This window comes from Chiroxiphia lanceolata, chromosome 2 (genome assembly GCF_009829145.1).
Source record: "Chiroxiphia lanceolata isolate bChiLan1 chromosome 2, bChiLan1.pri, whole genome shotgun sequence".
Taxonomy (NCBI): domain Eukaryota; kingdom Metazoa; phylum Chordata; class Aves; order Passeriformes; family Pipridae; genus Chiroxiphia; species Chiroxiphia lanceolata.
In genome coordinates, this window is record NC_045638.1 from 32,637,761 (window position 1) to 32,658,426 (window position 20,666).

At 40.5% G+C, this 20,666-nt stretch overlaps 1 protein-coding gene across 1 annotated transcript in view; it reads right to left on the reverse strand.

Moving 5' to 3' along the window:
* ATP10A (ATPase phospholipid transporting 10A (putative)) overlaps positions 1 to 20,666 on the reverse strand; it is a 114,141-nt gene that overhangs the window by 53,048 nt on the left and 40,427 nt on the right. Inside the window, exon 2 of the mRNA XM_032680638.1 lies at positions 14,685 to 14,889. Coding sequence (XP_032536529.1) covers positions 14,685 to 14,889 — 205 coding nt within the window. The remainder of the gene's footprint in view (positions 1 to 14,684; positions 14,890 to 20,666) is intronic.

The following is a 20,666-nucleotide window of genomic DNA, read 5'->3' on the forward strand; positions in this document are numbered from 1 at the left end:
CACCACTGTAGCTTAAACTGCATTTGTAAGTTGGAGGGAAAAGACTGGAATGGGAATAATTTCTTGTCTTTTTATTATAACATACTATATATATTACATTTAATTTAGCGCAAAATTTCATTCAGTGGTCTTAAAAAAAGAAAAGAAAGAAATTTTAACATCTTTGATGAATGCCCTGAGGGAATCCTAGACACCTAATAATAAAACGTAAGGTAATCAAATGCAGGCTTTGTATGGCTGCTGAACTCAGCAGAGAGAGCGTGTTTTCAGTGCAGTACAGACACATTAACTTCTAGAGCACTGGAAGCTAGCAGACTGGATTCCCTTTCTGCTTAGAAAACTTGCCAGCAAGGCCAGCTATTTTACAACAACAACAAAAAAAACGTACTTAAAATCTAGAGGCTTCTAAAGTCTTTACAAAAAAAGAAAGATCTTGTAAAGATCAGAGAGGACTAAGCGTACCCAACTTACACATCACTACTATGGAATATATTGTCTTTCTCCCTCCTTTGTTGAATTCTTTTAATTTATTACTCAGCTTTGGAACTAAAAGTACTTTATCACTAAATCTAACTGTCTGTATATTTGTATTCTGTTACCATTAACTTGAAATATGTGACTATGGTCTTTAACCAGACAATATCTGGGAGGAAAGAAAATCTAATTAGAATAGTAGTTTACATAAGGAAACAAAGCTGATGAATTCTGATTTATGGCAAAAGCTCTTTAGTTTATTAATAAATCAAATCACTCCATCTCTCCATCTCTTCCCTGTGAAACGGAAGGGTAGATCTACACTGTATATTACAGCTGATGACACTGTTTTGATGTGAAAATGCTTTTTGGTATATGAAAGAACAAATATGTTAAATACAGCCTGTATGTGACTGCTTTTAGTGCTTAGAAAGAAGCACAAAGTTAATGCAAGATTTCACAATGATCAAGGTTATGTTCCTTTTTATGCTGCTACCTACATTTCGGCAGCAATTGAAACATAAACTGTAATGATGTTCTCTCTCATAACATAGAAGTTAAAGCCAAAAGTGTTTTTTTCACAGTGCACAAATCACTATTTGTGCTATTTTCTTTGTAAAAGTCCATGAAAAAAAATTATCCCCCACTACTTTTAATTTTTCTCTTACGCTGAATTTCTGCATCACCGTTAAGACAGACACAAAGATCAAGATCAAAATATGGTCAAACATTGAACTTCTCCAGATCTTTGTGCACTACTTATCTGGTATGCCTTATTTTCCTTATCTTACTTCTCACTTAGAGAACTACTGGGCATTAAAGCTGTCTCAGTCTCAAGAGGGATGAAAAGCTCCGTGCCTAGATAGACTGCAATCTGAAATGAGGCTTTCCAGCGCCTAATTTCCCTGAAATCTTGACTTATGCGCTGTTCTCATTGTCTCCCTGTGCACACCAACAAGGCCAGGCCATTCACAAAAAGCAGCTGAAAGCATTTTTTTTATTTTCTGAATGTGTCATATTTATTATTTGGTACCTCAGCAGGTGTCCCAAACTTGTGCCTTGTACACCACTGATCTGAACAACTTACTTTCTGGTTGATACAAACCTGGGAGAGATTCAAACATTGGGTATTTTATGTACTCAGGGATTCTGTAGAATGTATTTCATTTCTTCAGGATGCCTCTTGCAAGGAAAACATTTAACATCCTATCCATAAATCCTACTTCTTCTACTTAAAACTTAGGGAAATTCATTTTTAGTCTAAGTGGAACAATGGAAAAGCTTATTTTCCTTACATAAGCAGACTTAGTCAAAAGCAAAAACCTGCTAAATATTGATTTCTTCAAAAGTGAATTTCAAATTAAAGTTAAATTGCAGATGCAAAGGGTTTTGTGGCTAGGCTTTTAAGAATGCTCCAGCTACTAAATCTGATGAAGAGTTCCATTTAAAACAGTACCTTGAGCTGTGTCATATATCCTAAAAAGGCGAAGTGTTGAGGAGAAGAAAATGTTACAATGCTTTACAGAGTGGGGAATCAACAGGTAGACAGATGAAGAGACTATAAAGATTTGTCACAAAAAAAGCAGACTGAATTTAGCTCTCTCCAACATGACTTTGTAGCTTCAGCCGTAAAATCATTCTGAATCTCTGCAGTGAAATGCCAACCTTTTCGATTCTGCTGGCAACCTCACAAAACTGTCATAGCTCAAGGAGCAAAGCATGCTGCTCTGCCAGATGAGTTTGACAATTACACAATGTTCAAACAACATATTTCCCTTCATTAAATGCCTGTTGTATGAGTGATTTAATAGTCTGCTAGTGATATTAATAATGCATAGTTATTAAAATGTTTTCCTTTATGCACCTGCCCTACTTTACACTTCTGCAGAAACCTGACTTTGATGTTCGGTCCTTCCTTCCAATAGGACAGCAATGAGTAAATACCCAGGACGCCCTTGGGTGACAGTGACAGTTACCCACTTATCACATTGTGTTTACTGGCGATGCTGGGTATCTTATCCAGACTTCTCCCTGCAGTACAATTGCTGATGAGGGCTCTGGGATTTGTTTTGGCATGTATGCCTGGAGGAAACAAAAAGGGAGAAATGGAGTCATGGAGACAACTCAAAGAAAATATTTAATAGAAAGAAATCTGCCTCAGCCAGAAAAATAGCTTTTCCAGCTTAAAAGCTTTTAAGTGCACTAAGAACTCATGCTCCTAATGCATTGGTCCATCCTATTACTGCTTTATATAGCAGTACCCTGCATTTACCACATAAAATTAATCTGACCTTTTATTAATGTGCAACTGGGATTACATACTGATGTTATGTATCCAAAGCATACAGACTGTTTATATACTAAAAGAGTGAAATGTTTTAAATGTCCAAACTGCATTAGTCTCTCTGGTACAATTTATCTGTGCCACTAATTCACAAGAAAAGGAAGAAACAGTTTGATCTATGCTGTTTAGGAACTAAGAAGATCCATCTGTACAACAGAATTTAATAGTTCTGTTTTCCACACTGACAGCTACTACTATAATTGGATTTCTTTTTTTTTTTTAGTATTGTTCGTTTAAAAGTAACTCATGTTCAGTATTCATTGGAATATTGGAACTCATGTCCAGTAAGCACTGGAACACCAGAGCAAGTCAAATACATATTAGGGGGCTGATCTTCCTCTGGCTGACCTAAGTTTTCCCCTTTGTAGAAAATAATATGAAGGAATAATGCAATATCCAGCCTGCAGGAGAGAAAATGTTGCAAGTGTTGCTTGCAAGGCCTAGAAAGACCTCAATAATTCTATGACAGCCAGCTGAAGAAATTGCTGTTACTCAATCATGGGACAAAAGTACCAAAAAAAAAAAGTCAACAATGCTGAAAATACACACATGCAAGTTCTAACGTCTCTTGGGATGACGGCCACCCTTAGCAACACACCAAAAATTACAGGAGTGTGAATGAATTCATTCATGGACCTTAGTAGTGCTGGAGAGTGGTAAGGGAACAGTGTTTGTCAAGGCTGAAATACAGACCCAGATCTGGACAATTAAGAAAGTGGTACCTGCCTGTTCCAAAAGCTAGTCACTGAAATAAATGAATGGGCTCACACCTTGTAAGAGCCAACCTCAGCATTAGCTCAGCGCTTCAACTAAACCACAAACGAAGCCTCTCAAGGGCTCACAAAACTCTGTGTACAACCCACACTGCTCCTGCAGAGGCTTTTCACTTCATGGTTACAGGCAGATGTAACTGTTCCCACTCTCCAGTTCTTCCCCCTTTCTGGAGAGATTTCCAGCAGTCTTTCTGCTGCATTTTGTAACTGCTGGATGAAAACGTCACTTGATTAGTAGCAGAAGCATCGCACACTCATTTTAAAGGAGAAGCACAACAGCTCAGATCAGCTTCTGAATATACCTTGCCCTACTCCTGCTCTGGTCCAGCCTGCTGGCCAGTCTGACTTCTTGTGGGATGAAGTTCTACCAGAAGAAATGGTAGTGGGAAGGACTAAGACTCTTCAATCAGAAGAGGAAATGTTAAGCACTGCTCTTACATCATTCTACAAATCAAACCCAAAACATCAGAGTCCTGAAAGGAGAGAGAGTGTTTGGTAATGCAGGGGTTTCCTTATGAATGGTAAAATCTAAAAGTAGTAGCTGTAGTGTCAGGATGCAGTTAAACAGACCAAAGCTTGATGAGCCCACCTCAACCTGAAGACAGGATAACTAGATAAAAGCATCTTTACCTTGCAAGTTATTATGTTTAAGAAACATCTCTAGGATGTGAAGGAAACCTGTAACATACAGCAATTGCCTAAGGAACTGAGAGACTTCAGGCCCTGGCAGTGGCAGGGGAGCGCAGAGGGAAAGAAGCAGTCCTAATGAAAAGACACCTTTTATTCCACATACTACAAGGGAGCATTTATATTGGCACTATCACAGTTTTTTCAGCCTTTCCACAGGCATTTCCAGTGTGAGAAAGCGTTATAACCAAGTCAGAACTCCCCAAGCTGGACACTGGCATGATGTCTTCACTTGGATTTGTATTTTGTTTCAACATTCACCATCACATGCCTGCCCTACTGCAAACACTGCAAGAAGAGTGCACCTTCTCCACTTAATCCCAGCTGTTTCTGTTCTTTCTTCTTAGCCCTGTGGAGAGGGTGGAGGAAAGATTAAGTGCAGTGTGAAGATTAAGTCAGTCTGAAGGCAACAGGGCTGTGGTTGCCATGTACAGTACATTGGGGAAGTTGGGATGTTTGCAGAATACTTTGGCTAAGAGCTTCCCCTCTGACCTATTTTCATCTTCTATCTATTCTACTGAACAAGCTCCTTTTCAATCAACATGCTAAAATCACAGGTAGCAAAGTGGAGAACACCTTTTCAAGGAATTCAAGAGTGACTTTTTTCAGATACCAGCTGACTGCAGTATTTTATGAAGAGAAATTCACAATGGCCTTGCCAGTTCCAAAACTGGGAAATGAGCTGAGGGGAATGAAAATATATCACTGTGGTAGAGGTGAGGTTCACTTCCCAGTTCAGCACTCTAGTCAGCCTCACATTTCAGGCACGCACAATGGTTACAAAGCTCCTGTGTAGTCTTGTCTTCAGTAATCTATATGCTTTGTTCAGGTAAGTGTGGAAAGAAGACATACATGCATATGACCTGTTCAATCAGAGTACAGCAGAACAGAGGAGTCTATTATTCTTGTGCAGGCTTTCCTCACAAATTATTCTCTGGGTATATGTCATCTACTTGGGACTTCTGCAAGGACTTTGATATGTTCCTCCACAACATTCTTGCCACTAAATCCAAGAGACACAGGTTTAACGGATGGTCTCATAGATGGATAAGGAATTTGCTGGATGGCCCTGTCCAAAGAGGTGTAGTCAATGCTTTGATGTCCAAGGGGAAACCAGTGAGTGGTGTCCGCCTCAAGGGTTTGTACTGGGGACCACTGGACATCAGTGACATAGACAGTGGGACTGAATCGATTCCCAGCAAGCTTGCAGATGACACCAAGCTGTGTGGTGTGTTTGGCACACTGGAGGGAAGCGATGCCACCCAGAGAGACCTTGACAGGGTTGAAAGGTGGGCCTGTGCAAACTTCATGAAGTTCAACAAGGCTATGGGCAAGGTCCAGCATGTGGGTCAAGGCAACTTCCCGCATCAATACAGGCCGGGGGATGAATGGATTGACAGCAGCCCTGGGGATTAGGATTGGGGATACCAGTGGATGAAAAACTGAACATGAGCTGACAATGTGTGCTGGCAACCCAGAAAACCAGCTGTATCCTGGGTTGCATCAAAAGAAGTGTGTCCAGGAGGCTGAGGGAGGTGATTCTGCCCCTCTACTCCACTCTTGTGAGACCCCACCTGGAGTATTGCATCCAACTGTGCTATAAGTAAGACATGTAACTGGTAAGAGTGGATCCAGAGGAGGGCTACAAAAATGATATGAGAGTTGGAACACTTCTCCTATGAAAAAAGAAGTATAACCACTACAGTTCTGTGTGGAGAACAGTCCAGTGTCCAGTCACGCACGTATAGGACAACCACAGCTCACTCTTGCATGAGCACATACACATAATGTGAAGTATCTGACCATCACAGAGTCATAGCAGAGCTTGAAAGTATGAACCCAAGTATAACCAATGAATGGAAATTTTCATGTTTTATTGAAATAACAGTTTTGAGACATACAGCCAGCCACTTCCCATGTAAGTAACATTTTAATGCAAATTTGTACTGACCTCTATGGCCTTATCAGTACTAAACTGTGTAAAAGACTTGGAGGGTAGCAGCAGGTAGAGAAAAGAGAAGTGGGGTGAGGGTTCATATCATTGATGCTGAAATAAATAGAGGAATTCCTCATATCGTTGCTCTACCTTTTCTGGTAGAAAAGCAGACCCCTTCTCCACCTCAGTACTTTCAAAGGAAAGTGAGACCATACTGTTATAGCTGGAGTTACATGTGGTTTAATACTGTGAACCCTTCTGCTCCGGAAAAAAAGGTCTTTCCATCCTTTTCTAATCACTGATACTGTCACCTGGGATGGTGGTATCAGAGGGAAGTGTAATATGATGTATTTCCAGCTCAAAATCCCGGACCTAAAATCAGGAGTTCTCAGTGTTATATTAGAAAATCTCATTTCCAAGAACATATTCCAAATATTTCCCGTTCTCAGGCTAAGGAATAAACAGTTCTAGAAATAAGCTTTTGTTCAGTAAAACTGAATTAGGCTACATCAGAAAAGTCAAGACAAAAAAAAAATTGGAAAATTTCTTCTTAACTTGCTTTAAATGTAGATGTTTACTTTTCCATAACAGGAAAGCCATATAGCGTTTTATATTCTCTATGGACCTGAAATGCTCTCTTGTTTTCTAATGCTTTTTCAGAGAAACAGCAGAATGAAGAAATGCTGAGCTATTGATATAGAGAATGAAATATCCTGCCTCTCTAGAGGTCAGATGCAGCATAAGCACTGGCATAATGCATTTCCTTACATGGATTTACCACTGTTCCACCAGCGCTGGAAGGATTACTCTAGGGATGAGAGGTCCTTCACAACTCAAACTTAGATTCATCAATTTCACCCCTTTAACCTATATATAAACACAAAAGCAAACAACCAATGGCAATGGTAAAAGTACTCCAGCACTCTTCAGAACTGGACTCTCTCTCTGCCCTCCCCCTCTTCCCCCAATGCTTAGATTATTCTATCCAAAATTTTCGCTTACAGTTATTCAAATTCTTTGTCCCTCTAATGGTGCTCTCTCGAAACTCAAACTTGTGGCCCGGACACCTGCACAATGGAAACTAGAAAGAGATGCTAACCTTGCTCAAGGCTGACCAAAGAGGAAGTGAACCATCATTCTTGGGTTTTTATTTCCCCATCCTTTCCAGTGCGAGACTGCTGACTAAATGGCGTGGAGTGAAAAACTGTTCTCAGCCTTCCTTTAGGACTTCTTGTTCACAAAAAGTTTGCCACAGCACTGATTTTGGTCCTACTCTGCATCAGGTTGTTCTGCATGCATCTGTTATACGTTTGTTTCTCTGTTAAAGAGGCAGTATTGCTGCTTCCTCTTTAACTAGACATGCCCATGGTTTCCACACAAGTCATCTCTGAACACAATACTATCCAATAAAAGATATAACAATATAGGTGTAGAGATTTTCGTAGGAATTCACCCCTCATCAAAGAAAAAAACGTTCAAGGCATGACCTCAAACAAAAGTCCTTCATAGGGTGTGATATGCTTGCATTTTGCACTGAGAAACACACCTTTTTACAAGGCTTATCTTCAGCTAAAGTGTAAAACTAAAAAAGAAAAAGTTTTAATTTTATATCCTGGCAGAGCATAGGGAAAACCATTGTTTATTTTTGCTTGTTGGGTTTTTTTTTTTTTAAACTGTCTTTTCCCTTAGGGAAATCTAATTTTGGCAACATGTGTGGGATGGAGCACTAATCTGCTATTTTAACATGTGCATATCTGGAATTTTCAAGCCACTTTTCATCACCTTATGAACCTTCTCAAAATATCGCAAAAAAGAAAGGCACAAGGAATAACCCCGAAAAGAGAGACAGTGGCTGTTCTTGTGGTCTGATTCTACCCTGTTAAAGTACTTACAGTCAAAACAACACTGAATCAAACAACACTGATTAGTTCACATCTACTTGATTATAATAGTGTACTATTCCCAGTAAATTGCAGGTAGATGACAGCCTGAGGGTACTCGTAGGACAGGAAGCAACAGCTAGAGTATAGCTATACCTGCTCTTGTCTTCCTTTAAAAGATCCAATCAGACTCTTTGAGATAACAAGCTCATATCAACAGGTAAGTCGAAAACTAGCCTGCCTGGAAGTTGAGCTGGTTTAACTTCAGCTGTTCTCTCAGACTGGGCTAGTTTAGTCAATGCAGACTGATGCACAAGAAATCTTAGATCAGTTTAGACTAAACCAAAATTTGAAAATCACTTTATTTTCTCTTTTCTTTTTTATTTTAATTTTTCTTTAAGTGAGTAAAAACTGAATGCATAAGCAACATCTACACTGAGATACCAAGGCTGCCCTGTGAGTTGTTTACATGTAATTAGCATGAATTGCCCTTGCCAAAGTACAGAGCAGCCTGGAGCCACCAACAGTCAGGCTTACAAGGCAGCCCTTCTAGAAAGTAATCTTTGCTTCTCTTCTGGGTCAGCTTCTGCCTAGGACTCACAGGGAAAGAAATAAATGGTATAAATGGCCTAATGCTTAGAACAGGGAGCTGTGGGACTGTTTTCTCTAAGTTCAGCTGTACCCAGTGTATTTCCAGCACAGTGCAGGAACATGTAGGGCTGGAATAAAAGCTGGATCTGTCAATTTAGCCCAACTTCCAGGCTGGGACAGATGAGCAAATGTGCCTGCAGTAAGCATAGGCTCTGCGTTTATACATATTCCAGAAGGGTTCACAAACTGACTTGAGAGGAAATGAGACTCATGAGTTATTTCGGTGCTAGTCTGCATGCAAATGAACCTCCCAAACAGGCAGACAACAAATTCAGATGTGCTTTTTAGACAAAGTGAATAAGCAGTCACGAAGTCATTTGCAAGGCTTATCTAAACCTGTTTAATCATGCTACTATGAACTTGTTTTAAACTAAGTTCTACTCTTAGGAAAAAATGAGAGGAAAAAAAAAAATGCATCCCCTATCTCCACCAGTTCTGAGAGAGATACATGCACCTCCTCACAGGGGATGGCAGCTGCTACATTTAGCTTAGCTTTCAGCTGAACTGAAGCTTTCCACATAAACATCCAGGACACAGGCACTGGTTAATAAACCATAAGCTGCTCCAGAATCCACAGTGAGTTTTTGTGGATTTTGTTAAAAGGCATAGTGAGTAAAAACAGTGGAGCAAGGAAATGTAAATGTTTTTCATGAGTCTAGATTCATACTATCAAAATATCCTAAATCAAGTTTATGAAATCTGAAAGGGAGTTTTGAGCTCTCACAGCCCAAAGTATCTGCTTATCCACTCTCTGTAGAGCGGCTGACATGACGTCTCAGATGGCTGGAAAACATTCCATAAGCACTGTGGAGGGTGTGGTGGCACAGCAGCTTGCCGAGTAGCACAGAAAACACATTGATTCCTCCTGCCTACTGTGCCTCCTATTAGACACCAGAAATGGCTGCTGTGACTCGGCAGCAGTGAGAGTGGGTTTGAAATTAGAAGGAAACTGGTAAAATACCAAGAAACAGTTGTTTTGTTTTTCTTTTTCCAAGAGATGTTTACTGGTCACTGCTAGCACTGTTAGATCACTCATGGTGAGATTTAGCACAGTGCTTTTCCTTAGCTGCACTTGCCAATGCTGCACACATGGACCTGATTTGTACTTTAGGGTGAAGACGGTGCACTATCCTTTTGGTTTTAAAGACATAGCATTCAGAAATATGTTTCTGACTATTTTAAACATTTCTAACACATCCTGTTGCTGTAGTAGCAGAATAACAAGAACACAGTATTTAAAGCCTTGGAGGAAAAAATGTCAAGGCCTTTGAAAACTCTCCTCTTTACTTTTTTCTTTTTTAACCTACTCACTGAGTGATTTTCTTTCTTCTTGACTGACTATTTTGAGTGTACAACAACAAGGTATAGATTCAAACTGGTGTCTTCAGGCATGGAAGCCACAGAGGAATATATCAGTGAGTCTTCTCACTGCTTGTGTACTGATACAGTATAGAATCATGTACAGAAAATACAGATTTATGTCAGACATATCCCATTCGTTAACAAACATGCAAAGCTAACAAGCAGTGTGTTCCCAGTCTACTATAAATTACTCAGACAATTCAAAGCAGTACTAAAATAAACAATATTTCTGGTCACTTGCACTATAAAGGAAAACAGTTTCTTGGAATTCACAAGCCCACAAATGCTGATCTTGGATCTTCTGAGCATATGTTTAAAGTAAAATAATGCCTCCAAAGCATTGGAGACGAGGATACAGAAAAGCTTCTATAATTGCTTATTGCTTCTTCAAAAGTCAGGCTAAAAAGATAGCAGAATTGTACTTTTGTGAACAAAGATTTGGAAGGGAGAAGCCGTAAAACCTTTTACTCTCTGAGACTATGGACCTTATATGCCGTTATTTCTGAAAAGAGACACACAGAGATTCTTCAGAGGATGCTGGCAGAACAGTTGCCCTTCCAGAGGGCAGCTGTACCCAACATAACAGCACTGGGCTTGCTGGCCTTTGGAGAGGGCATTTAGAGAAAATGCTGTGGTTGCAAGAAAACCGTGCAGAGCACACCCCATTTCAGTGACCCCAAATTGGCTACCAGGCTCTCTATGAGAGCTCGGCGCAGACCTGTGGGACTGTAAATTGCATGAGTGCACACAGGGCAGGAACAGAATCAGAAAAGCATACAAGTAGCTTAAAACAACGGTTCCTACTCCCACCCCCACTCCATTCCCATGCCCAGCAGAGTTACTGGTATAGAAATAGCTATCCTTTGTTGACCTGCTTCACTGGCATGTGTTCAGAAGTTATCAGTTAGCTCATATACAAAGCACAGACAGGCCAAGCTTTGTTAAAGTTTCTTTTAAATACTTAAGATACTGCTACAGAGACATTATTCAAAGACAGCTATTGACAGTTGATGTTTTAAGAAGAAGCTTCCAAAAAAATCTATTTCTTGTCCTGTGATAAGCCACATGACAAGGCACGTCATTCTGTAAGGGAGGTAGGGAAAGTGTTTAGCAGTGTGGGAAAGAGAGGGTCAGGACTACATAATCTATTTGTTTGTTTTCCTGCTTGAACAACAGGGCTGCAGAATGACACAGAACAAAACAGCTATGAACATGACGGAGAGTTGTTCTGCTGAGCACAATATTAATAAAAAATGTAAAAGCATTCTTGGGCAATACATGAACAGGTTGGGATGCAGGTCCTGTAAGAGATTTGGGAATGAGCTTCGCTGAGGTTTGGCAAAAGGATGGTTAGCACTAGGTGCAAGAAAATTTTATGAGATCTAACAATAAGTTCTCTCCAGTTGTCACAACTTAAGACATATCCAAAGAGGAACTACACTTCAATCCAACAGATAGGCATCACCTTGTTATTCCATGCTACTTGGCCATGGTCCTACTATTCATCCAACATTTCCCAAGCAGCTCCCTCAATCTCACTGGTCTCTCAGCAGGGCAGTATCTTCAAGAACGAGTATGAGTCTATCCCTACTAATATGGAGTGTGAAAGCTAATGCTGCTGCATGAATTAACAGTGTGCATAGACAGGTTTTGGCCAGGACTTTAATGAGGATGGCAAGTATTCTGCTGGATAACTTATGGGGTGCTGTTACAGAGAGGCTCTGTGATACTGCAGCTGCTGAAGACTTAGTAGTTTCAAGTGTGCACTTTGCTACAACTTAGTTGATGCAGGAACCCAGGCTTGGATATTTCCTGCTTTCTCGGCTATTTTAAGAGAGTGGAGGTAGTTGCATGTGGTTTTTTTACAGGCTCTCTTTCAATACTTGACTCCTTGAGGACCAGTCCTGTTTTCATTGGAATGAATGAGCATTCTGTCACTGCCCCCAGTTTAACCCCTGATAATTTACTATGGACCTCACTGCTATTGTAGCATGGCATTTTGAAATTTATTTAAAAAATTATTTAGCCCCATTTTTCGGAGCACGCTTCTGAGATAGAAAAGTTCCATAATCATCTTATAATAGAGAGAACTAAGATATGGAAGGAGGATGAGCCGGAAATCCAAAGTGTGCCAGGTGTCTACAAAGCTGACTGTAAGTATCTCTATGATAACAGATTTCCTCAGTAAAGCAGGGTATGCTGAGCAAGCCACGCCACATATACCCTGATGTGCTTGGCACATAAAGTCAGCTATGCTTCCCTAGGCAAGAACTGTCTCCTAACGGCAGAGAGGCTCGGACAGAATTGCACACAAATCAATATGATTGGCAAAAATGTCCCCTTTATTAGAGGAAAGACAGCTTATATGCTGCCTGTGGCACAGAGACATGTGATTCTTCCCCAGGTTACATTGGATACATAAGGAAAACATACTGTGGTGTACAGTACTAACTGGATAACAGCAGGTGTCCATAAAACTTGTTTTCCTGTCAAAAGAACTCCTCCTTCACCTTGGCACAAGGCCTGCAGCCATATTAGTGGCGCAGTATTTATTACTATCTGCACCCAGCCATACCAAGGCAAAGGTCGCAGAAATGCAATAGAAATTGTTCACACAATTTCTGTCCTCCGACAGTCTCCTCAGCCTTCTTCCCCAACAGGACCCAATTCAATCTTTGATAACCTTTAACCTGCTTGAGGAGAAAACAACATTGCCACTCACTTCCACACAACAGTCTAATGGTTACAGGTCCAGTCAAACTGTACAAAACCCAGAGCTGAAGTCTTTAGCTGCCTGGTTTGGATCAGCAATTTAAACCTCATCACGTATGCCAAAGATGAGATTGCAGGGGTAGTCCCTCTTGGTTTTTCCTACTGTATCAATGTACGGATGTAATCACTGGCTGAAGACAAAGAAGTGTCTCCACAACTGATGGCTCAGGCACACATCTAGGCTCCACAGCTCACAGGAGCAGGGGAGTCTGTAGGGTTGGCAGGTGTCCTCTCAGCCTGCCAGCTTCCAGGAATAGAGCTGAGTCACTACATACTGCCAGGAGGCCTGGAATCCCAAGACAGCATAAGGGACTCCTTTGGGCAGCAAGAGTCTTGAAAGCTAATCTTCTGATGATTTATACTTGGACACATTAATTCCTTTCACCATGTTTACCAACACCTACTGCTATGTGTCCAGTGGTCTTTGATTACAGAAATCCACTCATCTGCTGTGGATGAGTGGAGGACCTGGTGCCTTCCTGGGTCATTCTGTGAGACAGAGCTGGGACGTGTCCTTACCTTATAACTGTACCTACAAATGCAAAACATGCCTGTGTTCAGTAAGCTAAATAAAATCTACAGATTTTATCCTACATAATGTACCTGAAGTCACAAAGGAACTCTGTGTTGGCACAAAACCATGATACATCTTTGAGCACCTCGCCGAAGCTCTATCCACTGGGAGAAATTTCCTCTCAGTGGGAACAGGATGGGATGTTTGAGAAGCAATTCAATTAACTTCTTTGAAACAATCAGAGTTTTTGAAACATTTGGCTTGCAGCTGATTAAGCTTCTTGCCATGTTGGTAGCTGTCATGTCATGTCTAAATTCTATGTGGAAATCACTGAAGATTAAACAAGTCTTTATCTCATGTTTTTACAAGCTATTCAGAGAAAGGATCTACCTACCATAAAGAATTATTTGGAAGGCACACTGACTTTTTTTCTCTTGGTTGGATTTTAACTTCATTAATGCTGATCTACCTCAGTACAACTCCAGGCTTCCGTAGTTACCTTTGATGACAGTATTAAGGACAGCAGCTCCCATTGTTTGCAAAATCTCTCAAATGAGAAGAGTAACTAGGAAAAAGATGTAGTGGAATTCTAAAAAATATTTTTTTTTTCTGACAAATACAGGAAACTGGAGTTAGCTGGTAAGAATGACGGGAGAGGAGGATGCACAAATAAATAGTATTTCAGTAAGACCATTAAAGCAAGTAAAACTTCAGGTAATTTCCTCTAATCCTGCTGACAGTAACTGACCTGGATTATGTTTTGTTTCAAAATAGTGCTGTTGGGCAGAGATAAGCACAGTGAGAGAGCAGTAAAACAGTTTTTGAGCACAGACAACTCCAGAATGCATGCTCGCTGTCCCCTTAAATCTTGCAAGCTTTAATGCTCCAAGTGCTGGAGGGATATTCTGCAACACAGTTTCAGGCAAATTCCTAATTGAAACTGATCTGGTTTACAGGCAAGAAAAGCATTTATTTATATTTAAGTATCTTCTCCTTGGGCAGTTAAAATGTGTTTTCAAGAACCAAGCTACAATAGAAGCCATTAAAAACCCCCAACATTTTCCAACCACACACAATTGCCCCAAATAATTCTTATTCAGATTCAGGGAAAAATTATGGTAAAACTTCTGATACTATGATGAGGTCAGTTGTTGGCAAGTGCTCTCATTTTAATGACAACCATAGCAGTAATTCATTAGCACTACTAGAACAATCAGATTTAGCTGGTGTGGAGTGTACTGGTAAACAGCTACTTACCGTTTACCAATTCTTAACTTAAATGATGACTTACCAGCTCTAAGAACCTCCTCACCACCTGTCTTTGTTTTAAGTTAGTTTCACCATCCAGGTTAGCTGTTTCTATATGGCACAGCCCATCGGGATCACTCGAGGAGAGCAGCAATATGTCAGCAGGTATAATTTCATTACAGCGAAGCTGCACAAAGTCTCCAACTTTCACTTCTTTCCAGTATCTGCTTATATATTTCTTCTCATTTCTGAAAAAAAGAGGACATTTACAGGACACATAAATCAAAAAAATGCACAGACTGAGATGCTTCTGGTTTGATTTGTATCAGGAGTACAATGCCTTTGGAAGATTCTCAGGAACTCTCCAATCACTCTGGGAAAAGCCAATGCAGAGTGCCAGGAGGCCACTTCCCAGTGACTCAGAACCACGTCTGAGTTACCAAGACACTCTTTTAAGACCCAGAGGACATGCTGATGTTAGACTTGACTAAGCAGGATAAACAGGAGCTTCACATATTCTCCTTTCCCTCCCTCCATGCTCTGAGTCACCCATCTGATCCCGTAAAGGGGAGGGAGCCATTGTCCATAATGTGTGGAGTCACTTTTATGGCAAGGGGGGATATGAGAACAGGTCTGGGTGCAGAACACCTGCTTGACTCCTGAATGTCCTCCATCATGTGCCACCCTCTGATGCACCCTCAGACAGCTTCCACTTATTCCCTCTTTCCAACGGGAACAAACTCTGTATAGTGCTGCACATGATACCTGGACAAAGTTCCTAACTGAGAGGAATTTGCACTATTCATCACTAAATGTAGATTTACAAGGACATGTCATGTGTGAAAATGCAGTCCCAGCTGCTCTACTGAGAAAGGACACTGTCATTTCTTTAAAGTATTTCTGCTGTATTTCCATTCTAGCCTTAATGCTGTCTGTTACATAGCTAATTTTTGCTTAGTTACCCTGAACCTTTTGTTTTGGAATACAACCACTAAACCTCTCTAGTTTTAAAGGTCATGCTAGTTTGCTACTTCTTTTATTTTTTAACTTTTTCTTGAGAGCCAGGGGAAAAAGGAACAGGTGATTGCTTAATTAATTTTAGCTAAAATTTCAGGTTTTAGTTTTATGGCATGCACAGACTCACCTGTTTTCTTGGCATTTGTGGAAATTGCTTTATTCTGTTGTGCTTTTGAAAGAAATTAAACAGCCACAATATTGACTTGGCAAAATACCTCCCGAAAATGGGAAGCTGCTATTCTAACACTTTTCTAAGCTGTCAGAAGGCCTTTTGCCGTGTGAGCACCAAGATGGTTGTCACTGCCACTGTCACCAGAGACGGTCTCCTGGGATAGCACTTTCAGGGGAGATCTCATCACTCCCTACAACTACCTGAAAGGAGGTTGTAGCCAGGTGGGCGTTGGTCTCTTCCCCCAGGCAACCAGCAGTAGGACAAGAGGGCATGGTCTTAAGCTGTGCCAGGGGAGGTTTAAGTTGGATATTAGGAAGGAATTTTTTACAGAGAGGGTAATCAGGCATTGGAATGGGCTGCCCAGGGAGGTGGTGGATTCACTGTCCCTAGAGGTTTTTAAGATGAGACTGGATGTAGTGCCATGGTCTAGTAACCACAACAGTGTTGGATCAAGGGTTTCTCTTTTCCAACGCAGTTGATTCTATGATTCTGTGATTTCAACTGGCAGAATGGGATTCTGAGGGAGGGTTAGGAGTGGTGGCAGCTATTTTGTTTTTTTAAAGTATATTATTTTAAAATACATCACTTTCAGCAGTAATATGAGTAGATTTGTAACCAAGTGGAAATACGGAAGTCTTAACAATGTTGTTACTTTGGAGGTACTGATAGTCATGCCTTCACTGGTGTTACAGGAATTAGTAACTTAATTGCCATTTATTCACATATTTAGCCCAAATCCTGAACAATAAAGGGTCAGGTAGCGTAACAAGGATGTATCAGATCAGGTTTTACCTCCCAGAATTTTTTCATTGTCTTTTCATTACATCCAGTTTATAAGGGGAAGAATGAAAATTATGGCTGTGATTTCCATTTTGATAAAGCCTGAAAAGGATTAGTAAGAGCCAAGTGTAAAACATGATAATCTAACAAAGGCAGGTAATGCACATACTAAGTGCTGAAATTACCCATTTTCTTCACAATCAGGCTGAAACAAACATTTAACTTGTCTTGCTAGTGAGTATGAATTGCTTTGAAACCCAGTGCACCATAACAGTACAAATTACTGCACTGCAGATCTGAAGGGTTTGTTAGCTCTGCAATCTGTAACTCTGAATCCCTTTACATGTTCTGTTGTTTTTCATTCTTTTTAATTTACTGTGCAACTGGCTGACGTACAAATGCATGTACAATGAGCAGCAGTACAAAAGCATGATCAGGCTAAAAACAGCAAGTAGTCCCATACTATGCTATAAGCACTACTATTTTTTATTTAATTTCTATTGTTTGAAAAGCATTGCTATTTTAGCATTTCCTCATCCCTCACATGCTTAGCAACTGCCACAACTGTATGCACTGTGGCAGGAAGGGTGGATATCGAGCAACACAAGGCCAAATGGCTCTGCTGGAATAAATGAAGTTGTTCAGCCTGGAGAAGAGAAAGCTGCAGGGAGACATTATCATGGCCTTTCAATATATAAAGGCCTTTCAATATAAATATATAAGAAAGACGGAGAATTTTTACCAGGGTCTGCAGTCATAGGACAAGAGGTAATGGTATTACCTGAAAGAGGGTAGGTTTAGATGAAACATAAGGGAGAAATTTCTTATGATTAGGCTGGTGGGACCTAGAACTTGTTGCCCAGTGTAGTGTCAATGACCCATCCCTGGAAGTGTTCAAAATGGGGCTTTGAGCAACCTGATATAATAATGAACTGTGGCCCTGCCTCTGACAGGGCTATTGTACTATGATCTTTAAAGGTCCCTTCCAAGCCAAACTATTCTATGATTCAATGAATCCACGAATGCAAGACCTCCTGCACATGCACCAGGGCCCGAGGGCACAACCGCCTTCATCAGACACACAAGAACAATTTGGCCCAGTATTCCACTCGATCAGCTCTAACAAGGGTCAGGTAGTGGATGGAAAATTACTGTCTTCATGGAAAATTGCTTCCTAATCCTCTTCAAACAGGGTTGCTCTATGTCCTCTAGCACAGCTTTGAACTTGTCTCATTGCAGCCAATGGATAGTCACAGCAAGTGTTCTCTGCAGAGTATGGCATAACACTGTTTTCAGATGGGGTGGGTCACACTAGCTGAACTACGAATACATCAGTCCTTAAAGAGCATTCCTTTAACGTGATCAGCCTAATCTTCTGATCAGCGGGTTTGCTCACCTCGAGACAACCATCATACCTCTAGCCAGTGCAAACACAAGTGACTCCAGAGATAAAGTTAAATTTTTGCCATTGATTCTGCAGAGACAGGACTTTGTTGTCCAAGTTTTATATCACCTACTAATGTTTATTCTTGCTGTTATACAGCACCAGTAAAGTTTTATGATATAGAGAGTTAGGAATGATGGACTTCATATAGAGAAGGAGCCCAAAATGATGACAGTCCTCTGCAAACTCAGTACAGGGCTTCTGTGGTGGTGCATCCCCCACCCCTCTGCTCTACCTCATCAAGTCTGTTCTACAACCTCAGTAATTCTTGTTAGGCCTTACCCTTTGTGTAATGACTTGGGCGGTGAATGGTCCCTTGACCATACCAGGTACTCTTATGCTAAGGCAGAGTGGCACTGTTTATATCAGGAACACCTGTTGCCTGACCAAGGAGAGGAACGAGAAATAATCAGTCATCCCCTAATAGCCTTAGACCATTACTCACTTGTATCATAACTCCAGTGGAACGATACCCCATTGTTACTGGACTTTTGAATAATTTCAGGAATTATCGACTTGGGTTATGGTCAGGATGGAAGCTGATTAATGACTGAAGCCAATCATCTTACAACCCTATAAAGAGAGGTCCTAAGTGAGGCCCTTTGAGCTCTCCTGAACCACAGCAGGCTGCATCAGCATCAGAGTGGGATGCCTCTCAGAGCTCGCAAGCTCTCAAGCTGCAATACTCCGAGGACTGTCACCAAAAGCTGATGACTGGTCCTGGGCTGATATCCCCACTCCTTGAGGTTCAAGCTTCTCCCACTGAGAAATGCCAAATGAGTATTTCACTGACACTCGAGTGGAATTTTTAAAAGGTACCTTTGTGCATATATATATATACATAACATCTTTGTGTCTGCGCGTGTGCATGTGTGAATTGATTTAAACACCCTACAGATAAACTGAGTTACTCTTGTGATTATAGTTAATCTTACTGAATCACTAAACTAAGTCAATAATTGACTGCTGCTAAATCCTCCAGACAAAAATTCTTGCCCAGGTCTGAGGCTAAGACTGGACTCAGCCACACCTAGGCTCCATCAGGACTTTAGAAAGCAAGGGGATCTATTCTGAATCTTGTGACCCAATAGCAGGATTTCCCTATTAAATCCCTTAGATATCCTGTTGACCAAGTCTGAAACTAAGTTTGGATTGAGCTGCACCTAGGTTCCATGAGAAGTTTAGAAAGCAAGAAGGTCCACTCCAAAACTCATGACTCAACAGAGAAATCTCCCTTACCCCTTGCGACCTTACCCTTTTGCATCCCTGACCCCTTTGTAAATCACACAAAATTGATTCTATTTTCCTTGTATGCGTCATCAACGTAGTAATAGAATGAACCTTGCCATCAAACTCTGTTAAGTCACACTTTCACAAATTTATATTAAACCCTGCTTTTGCTAATACCTTTGATGGTGACTATTAAAGTGGACTAAATCGCTCATTTGTGGCAGCTGCAGGCACTGTTTGCAAGGGCCTTTTTAACAAAAGCTTTCGGCAAGTTTAAGTAAACATCATCAAGCCTCCTGAAATATTTTGCTGAAAGGCTTGAAGAATTCTGGCAGGAACAAGGAATGGGAGGCACCATCTCAGTGAATCCAGTTCCCTTCAGTGGTTGCATAAAACCATGACCCGGATATTTAGCCCAGAAGCTAACAGCCCACAACTCTAGTTCTACCTGCCTTCATTTATCACAAGCCTGAAGATACATTTTATTACCTATAATATACTTATAGGCTGATGCTACAAGAAACAAATGCTGCAAACCATGATGAACCACAGGAAGAAGTCAGAGATACTAAATCTTTCGAACCTGGAGAGTTACATAAAAGTCCTGCAAATCAATATGCTGCCATGAACTACTGACATTCTGCAAAAGGAATGGATAGATATTTTTGTTACTTGCTAGTTAAATCACCATGACGAACTATTAATTTTAGACCAGCTATGCCCAGTTACTATAATGTGTTGTGTTGAGCTCACATATTAAAAATGTGCATCCTCCTGCACACAACCTAATCTTTATCAATACATTTGCATGCAAACAATTTATCTGTCATCTGTGGTTTAAAACCACGGTCATGTAAATCTTCATGCTTCTCTCTGCCACAATTGGAAGCAGAACTTGCCAGTGCCTTCACTTTTCTGAGCATATCGTTGCAGGTAAACATTGACTGAAATGTAAAGATAAATAGCTAAAAAGTCAGCTGGTATAGCTGCATTGACATCAACACTTGTTAGCCAACAACAAATGTCGCCCAGGCCGGAGTCAAACTCCTCTAGAGGTTAATGTTATTTTGCCATGATAAAGCATATCTGCTTTTGAACATTAAAAGGAAACTCTGAAAGATCCTTTCAAGTGTATGAACACAGAGAAAAATACGTTATTGCTATTAAAAATTTGTATTAGTCTACCTACTGCACATATTTGACCTATGCTCTGTTTTAAAACAGAACAGCCTACAGGTTTGTGCCAGATTTGAGACTGGCTTTGGTTAGCAGCAAAACTGCTACTTTGTTCAGCAAAAACTGAACAAATCAAAAAATATTGATGATTTTTTTCTTCAAATGTCAGTTTATAATTTGGAAACACAGAAACTCATAAATTACAT